This window comes from Coregonus clupeaformis, chromosome 34 (genome assembly GCF_020615455.1).
Source record: "Coregonus clupeaformis isolate EN_2021a chromosome 34, ASM2061545v1, whole genome shotgun sequence".
Lineage (NCBI taxonomy): Eukaryota > Metazoa > Chordata > Actinopteri > Salmoniformes > Salmonidae > Coregonus > Coregonus clupeaformis.
In genome coordinates, this window is record NC_059225.1 from 16,891,181 (window position 1) to 16,898,652 (window position 7,472).

At 47.3% G+C, this 7,472-nt stretch overlaps 1 protein-coding gene across 2 annotated transcripts; it reads left to right on the forward strand.

Moving 5' to 3' along the window:
• Window positions 1-2,722: 2,722 nt before the first annotated feature.
• On the forward strand, window positions 2,723-4,804 carry adipoqa (adiponectin, C1Q and collagen domain containing, a). Of its 2 annotated transcripts, XM_041861721.2 has the most exons (5): window positions 2,723-3,033; window positions 3,128-3,333; window positions 3,590-3,670; window positions 3,844-3,984; window positions 4,276-4,804. In XM_041861721.2, exons 1-5 carry the CDS (start codon window positions 2,847-2,849, stop codon window positions 4,396-4,398), a joined length of 738 nt encoding a protein of 245 aa, XP_041717655.1. In that variant the 5' UTR covers window positions 2,723-2,846; the 3' UTR covers window positions 4,399-4,804. The 2 variants fall into 2 exon arrangements, with proteins under 2 accessions (XP_041717655.1, XP_041717656.1); XM_041861722.2 differs by lacking the exon at window positions 3,844-3,984.
• The last annotated feature ends 2,668 nt before the right edge of the window (window positions 4,805-7,472 follow it).

Genomic DNA, 7,472 nt, shown 5'->3' on the forward strand with positions numbered 1-7,472 from the left:
GCAGCCTCTAATGTGCTAGTGACGGCTATTTAACAGTCTGATGGCCTTGAGATAGAAGCTGTTTTTCAGTCTCTCGGTCCCAGCTTTGATGCACCTGTACTGACATTGCCTTCTGGATGATAGCGGGGTGAACAGGCAATGGCTTGGGTGGTTGATGTCCTTGATGATCTTTTTGGCCTTCCTGTGACATCAGGTGCTGTAGGTGTCCTGGAGGGCAGGTAGTTTGCCCCCGGTAATGCGTTCGGCAGACCGCACCACCCTCTGGAGAGCCCTGCGGTTGCGGGCGGTGCAGTTGCCGTACCAGTCGGTGATACAGCCTGACAGGATGCTCTCAATTGTGCATCTGTAAAAGTTTGTGAGGGTTTTAGGTGACAAGCCTAATTTCTTCAGCCTCCTAATTTGGTATGAAATCTGTTTACAATCCCCCTCTCTCCACTTACCAACTGCTACTCAATGATGAACCTTATTCCCTTCTCCTCTCCTCTCCTCTCCTCTCCTCTCCTCTCCTCTCCTCTCCTCTCCTCTCCTCTCCTCTCCTCCTCTCCTCTCCTCTCCTCTCCTCTCCTCTCCTCTCCTCTCCCTCCTCCCTTAATCCCTCTCTCCTGTCCTCACCTTCCACACACACACACACACACACACACACACACACACACACACACACACACACACACACACACACACACACACACACACACACACACACACACACACACACACACACACACACACACACACACACACACACACACACACACTCACACACAGTGGGGTAAGAGAAGAAGTAAAAAGAGTGGAGGTGAGGAGAGATGGAGGTGAGGAGAGATGGGGGGAGGAGAGATGGAGGGAGGATAGATGTGTGTGTGTGTGTCAAATGAAATCAAATCACAATTTATTTGTCACATGCTTCATAAACAACAGGTGTAGACTAACAGTAAAATGCTTAAGTAATAACACATAATAATAAAAGTAATAATAAATACACAATGAGTAATGATACCTTGGCTAAATACACGGGGTATCAGTACTGAGTCGATGTGCAGGGGTATGAATTAATTGAGGTAGACATGTACAAGTATTTGATACACTGCCGATTTTGCAGGTTTTCCTACTTACAAAGCATGTAGAGGTCTGTAATTTTTATCATAGGTACACTTCAACTGTGAGAGACGGAATCTAAAACAAAAATCCAGAAAATCACATTGTATGATTTTTAAGTAATTAATTTGCATTTTATTGCATGACATAAGTATTTGATACATCAGAAAAGCAGAACTTAATATTTGGTACAGAAACCTTTGTTTGCAATTACAGAGATCATACGTTTCCTGTAGGTCTTGACCAGGTTTGCACACACTGCAGCAGGGATTTTGGCCCACTCCTCCATACAGACCTTCTCCAGATTCTTCAGGTTTCGGGGCTGTCGCTGGGCAATACAGACTTTCAGCTCCCCTCCAAAGATTTTCTATTGGGTTCAGGTCTGGAGACTGGCTAGGCCACTCCAGGACCTTGAGATGCTTCTACGGAGCCACTCCTTAGTTGCCCTGGCTGTGTGTTTCGGTCGTTGTCATGCTGGAAGACCCAGCCACGACCCATCTTCAATGCTCTTACTGAGGGAAGGAGGTTGTTGGCCAAGATCTCGCGATACATGGCCCCATCCATCCTCCCCTCAATACGGTGCAGTCGTCCTGTCCCCTTTGCAGAAAAGCATCCCCAAAGAATGATGTTTCCACCTCCATGCTTCACGGTTGGGATGGTGTTCTTGGGGTTGTACTCATCCTTCTTCTTCCTCCAAACACGGCGAGTGGAGTTTAGACCAAAAAGCTATATTTTTGTCTCATCAGACCACATGACCTTCTCCCATTCCTCCTCTGGATCATCCAGATGGTCATTGGCAAACTTCAGATGGGCCTGGACATGCGCTGGCTTGAGAAGGGGGACCTTGCGTGCGCTGCAGGATTTTAATCCATGACGGCGTAGTGTGTTACTAATGGTTTTCTTTGAGACTGTGGTCCCATCTCTCTTCAGGTCATTGACCAGGTCCTGCCGTGTAGTTCTGGGCTGATCCCTCACCTTCCTCAATGTCATTGATGCCCCACGAGGTGAAGAGAGGAGAGGAGAGGAGAGGAGAGGAGAGGAGAGGAGAGGAGAGGAGAGGAGAGGAGAGGAGAAGGGAATAAGGTTCATCATTGAGTAGCAGTTGGTAAGTGGAGAGTGGGGGATTGTAAACAGATTTCATACCAAATTAATTTGAAAATAATTGTTATAATTATTATTAGTTACTTAATACTTCATGTAGGGATATGTTTTTTTTCTTCTCAGAAAGAGAGGGATATGAAGAAAGAGAGAGCGAGAGAGTGAGGCAGAGAGACAGGATGTTTTTTCTGATCTCCCACACACACACACACAGCTCTTCTCTGCAGGTACCCGCTGTCACACACAGAATTGACTCTTTCGGCAGGGCTGACCTCTCTCTCTCTGTGTCTCTTTCTCTCTCTCTCTCTCTCTCTCTCTCTCTCTCTCAACATGGATACTAGGCTACTGTATCATACTAAAATATTGCCCTGACCACAAGAGGGAGGCAGAGGATCGCCGTGTGTGCATGCGTGTGTGTGTGCATGTGTGTGTGTTGGTATTTCTGGCAGGTCATTTGGGGGGTATGACTTTGTCACCAGCCAGAGTCACACGCAGTCAGAGATAAATATAGGAGTGCAAATCACACAAGCACACACATGCTCAGACACACAAGGACCAGATAGATTTGTATCACTCACTCTTCTACTCATTCTCCACTCCGTCTCTTCAGCGATTCCCTGCAGTCTCGGAGGTCACGAATCAGAGAGGTCACCATGGTAACAATGAGCTGGATGCTGCTGTTGTGTGTGCTGGCAGGGGGGCATGGGTCAGAGGTCGGAGTTCAGGAGGGGTGCAGCCGTTGGATGGGAGGTGTTCCTGGGACTCCTGGTCTGGACGGGCAGGATGGGAGAGATGGGAGAGAGGGGCGCCAGGGAGAGACAGGAGACACTGGACTTCCAGGTAGCACACACATCAGGGAATCAACATATAGATTCTCAAACTTTCTCTCACTCACTCTCTTTCCTTCCCTCTCTCTTTCTCCTGTCCTCCCTAGGTGTGCGAGGTGAGAGGGGAGAGTTGGGGGAAGTTGGGGAGGACGGAGTCCAGGGACAACGGGGTTTCCCGGGGGCCCCAGGGCTACAGGGGCAGAGGGGCGAGAGTTCCTTCCTGTATCGCTCTGCCTTCAGCGTGGGACTAACTACACCCACTACCACGACAGACACACCCCTTCACTTCGCCAAGATCTTCTACAACGAACAGGTACTGTGTGTGTGTGTGTGTGTGTGTGTGTGTGTGTGTGTGTGTGTGTGTGTGTGTGTGTGTGTGTGTGTGTGTGTGTGTGTGTGTGGAAGGTGAGGACAGGAGAGAGAAATTAAGGGAGGAGGGAGAGGAGAGGAGAGGAGAGGAGAGGAGAGGAGAGGAGAGGAGAGGAGAGGAGATGTCAGAGAAAATATTAAATATATATTCTTCTTTCCAGCTTCACTATAACCCGTTTTTCTGTTGTCTGTCTGTCCAGCATCACTATGATGACATCTCAGGAAAGTTCCGCTGTTTTATCCCCGGAGTGTACTACTTCACCTTCCACCTCACTGTACAGGTAACACACACACAAACAAATCCTGTAACGGTAAGATACTGTAAAAAAAAAAGGTACAGTATGTTACCGTAAGTTCCAAAGGAACTTTGGTTTAAACAGTACATTACTGTAAACTTTGATTAGGGTCAGGGGTGTAAGGTGGGCTGTACCGTAGCGGTGTGTGTGTTGTTTAGGGTCAGGGGTGTAAGGTGGGGCTGTACCGTAACGGCCGAGTCATTTTGCTGACGCTGGACCAATTCCTGACCTCTGACCTGGACCAGTCCTCTGGAGGGGCGGTCCTAAATCTCTCATCTGGAGACCAAGTATGGCTGCAGGTGAGTCATATGCTGCAGATTCAAAGAAACAACGGAGAGGTCTTTTTTCCTTTAGTTCCTTTCATTCCTTATTATTTAGAGTTCTAAAGTTTGGTTGAAAAAGTCAATATGGCTGAACCAGGCTAGTAAACAGAACTATTTTACCAAACTGGTGAATTTCCTATGGCTGCTATTAGATGTTGTTTGTTTGCGTTAGAATTGGACCTTTTACTCCTCTGACAAAGTCACCACACTTCACGTCACTAACTTATTACTTCATTGATGGCTAATATAATATCCCTCTGTCTACAGGTGTATGGTGCGGAACAGGAAGAAGTTGGAATTTACGCTGACATCAACAACGACTCCACCTTTACTGGCTTCCTGATTCAGGCCCGCCTACCTAGCAGCCCATTGGACAACCGCCGACGCTGACTTTCTGCTTTAGCTGTGCCTACCTGGCAGCCGATTGGACAACCTGCTACTGCCACACCTACTTAGCAGCTGCTTATTTTCCATCACATCACTTTTTCCCCTTCTTCCCTTATCCCTCTCTCTCCCCCATTCACCTCAATATCTCCCTAACCTCCATCTCTCACCACTTTTTGTTCTCCGAGATAAGCTATATTAAATACTAAAAGGAAATAGAACTGCTCCCTCTTTCTCTATTATTTCGCCCTTTTTCTCTTTTTATCATTCCCCCTCTCTTTTTCACTCTTCGTTCATTTCTCTTTCCCTCCCTTCCCCTTCCTATCTCACCCTTCCCCACACTCTCCTCTCTCTCCTCTCCCACCTCTCCTTCCTCTCTCTCCTCACTCTCCTCACTCTCCTCACTCTCCTCACTCTCCTCTTTCTCCTCTCCTTCCTCTCTCTCCTCTCCCTCCTCTCTCTCCTCTCCCTCCTCTCTCTCCTCACTCTCCTCTCTCTCCTCTCTCTCCTCTCCCTCCTCTCTCTCTTCTCCCTCCTCTCCTTCCTCTCTCTCCTCACTCTCCTCTCCCTCCTCTCTCTCCCCTCTCTCCTCTTTCTCCTCTCCTTCCTCTCTCTCCTCTCCCTCCTCTTTCTCCTCTCCTTCCTCTCTCTCCTCTCCCTCCTCTTTCTCCTCTCCTTCCTCTCTCTCCTCTCCCTCCTCTCCCTCCTCTCTCCCTCTCCCTCCTCACTCTCCTCCCTCCTCTCTCTCCTTTCCTCCTCTCTCTCCTCACTCTCCTCTTTCTCCTCTCTCTTCCTCTCTCTCCTCTCCCTCCTCTCTCTCCTCTTTCTCCTCTCCTTCCTCTCTCTCCTCTCCCTCCTCTTTCTCCTCTCCTTCCTCTCTCTCCTCTCCCTCCTCTCTCTCCTCTTTCTCCTCTCCTTCCTCTCTCTCCTCTCCCTCCTCTTTCTCCTCTCCTTCCTCTCTCTCCTCTCTCTCCTCTCCCTCCTCTCTCTCCTCTCCCTCCTCACTCTCCTCCCTCTCCTCTCCTTCCTCTCTCTCCTCACTCTCCTCTTTCTCCTCTCCTTCCTCTCTCTCCTCTCCCTCCTCTCTCTCCTCTTTCTCCTCTCCTTCCTCTCTCTCCTCTCCCTCCTCTTTCTCCTCTCCTTCCTCTCTCTCCTCTCCCTCCTCTCTCTCCTCTTTCTCCTCTCCTTCCTCTCTCTCCTCTCCCTCCTCTCCCTCCTCTCCCTCCTCTCCCTCCTGTCCCTCAGTGTGTCCAGTTGGCCTCCAGCCCAGAGGGCCTGTGTGTGTGTATGTGTGTGGCTGTAATCTATATTTATAATCATCTCAGTTCTGTAATGATAAAGGTCATCTGCCAAAGGCTGTCACACACACGAACATGCACACGCACACACACACAAAGAGAAGACGTGTGAGTGGGTTCCCTATGGGCTCACAGCTGTTGTTACTGAGTCAGAGTGCTCTTGGATCAATAAAGTTGCATTGATGTCTCAAATTGGGTTGTTCTTGTCTTTCTGTGAGTTGGGAGCGAGGTGGGTGAGTTGGGGGAGGGGTCAGGTGCATGGTGGGAAAGGGGAGAGGGCTAACTTCTTCCCCTTTTCTCCTTCTCTCCGTGTTCATTCGCTCTGCACCCTTCTCCCCAAAGTGTACACTCGTTCACTCCTGGTGTATTTAAAAGGAGTCAACATTAATATGTTTAAAGTACTGTAATGGTTTATATGTGTATATGGGGACCCCCTATAGCCTATAGGGGTCAGTAGATAATATAACCACAGTTTGCCTATAGGGGTCAGTAGATAATATTACCACAGTTAGCCTATAGGGGTCAGTAGATAATATTACCACTGTTAGCCTATAGGGGTCAGAAGATAATATTACCACTGTTAACCTATAGGGCTCAGTAGATAATATTACCACTGTTAGCCTATAGGGGTCAGTAGATAATATTACCACTGTTAGCCTATAGGGGTCAGCAGATAATATTACCACTGTTAGCCTATAGGGGTCAGAAGATAATATTACCACTGTTAGCCTATAGGGGTCAGAAGATAATAGTACCACTGTTAGCCTATAGGGGTCAGCAGATAATATTACCACTGTTAGCCTATAGGGGTCAGCAGATAATATTACCACTGTTAGCCTATAGGGGTCAGCAGATAATATTACCACTGTTAGCCTATAGGGGTCAGCAGATAATATTACCACTGTTAGCCTATAGGGGTCAGCAGAAAATATTACCACTGTTAGCCTATAAGGGTCAGCAGATAATATTACCACTGTTAGCCTATAGGAGTCAGTAGATAATATTACCACTGTTAGCCTATAGGGGTCAGCAGATAATATTACCACTGTTAGCCTATAGGAGTCAGTAGATAATATTACCAGTTAGCCTATAGGGGTCAGCAGATAATATTACCACTGTTAGCCTATAGGGGTCAGCAGATAATATTACCACTGTTAGCCTATAGGGGTCAGCAGATAATATTACCACTGTTAGCCTATAAGGGTCAGCAGATAATATTACCACTGTTAGCCTATAGGAGTCAGTAGATAATATTACCACTGTTAGCCTATAGGAGTCAGTAGATAATATTACCACTGTTAGCCTATAGGGGTCAGCAGATAATATTACCACTGTTAGCCTATAGAGGTCAGCAGATAATATTACCACTGTTAGCCTATAGAGGTCAGCAGATAATATTACCACTGTTAGCCTATAAGGGTCAGCAGATAATATTACCACTGTTAGCCTATAGGAGTCAGTAGATCATATTACCAGTTAGCCTATAGGGGTCAGCAGATAATATTACCACTGTTAGCCTATAGGGGTCAGCAGAAAATATTACCACTGTTAGCCTATAAGGGTCAGCAGATAATATTACCACTGTTAGCCTATAGGAGTCAGTAGATAATATTACCACTGTTAGCCTATAGGGGTCAGCAGATAATATTACCACTGTTAGCCTATAGGAGTCAGTAGATAATATTACCAGTTAGCCTATAGGGGTCAGCAGATAATATTACCACTGTTAGCCTATAGGGGTCAGCAGATAATATTACCACTGTTAGCCTATAGGGGTCAGCA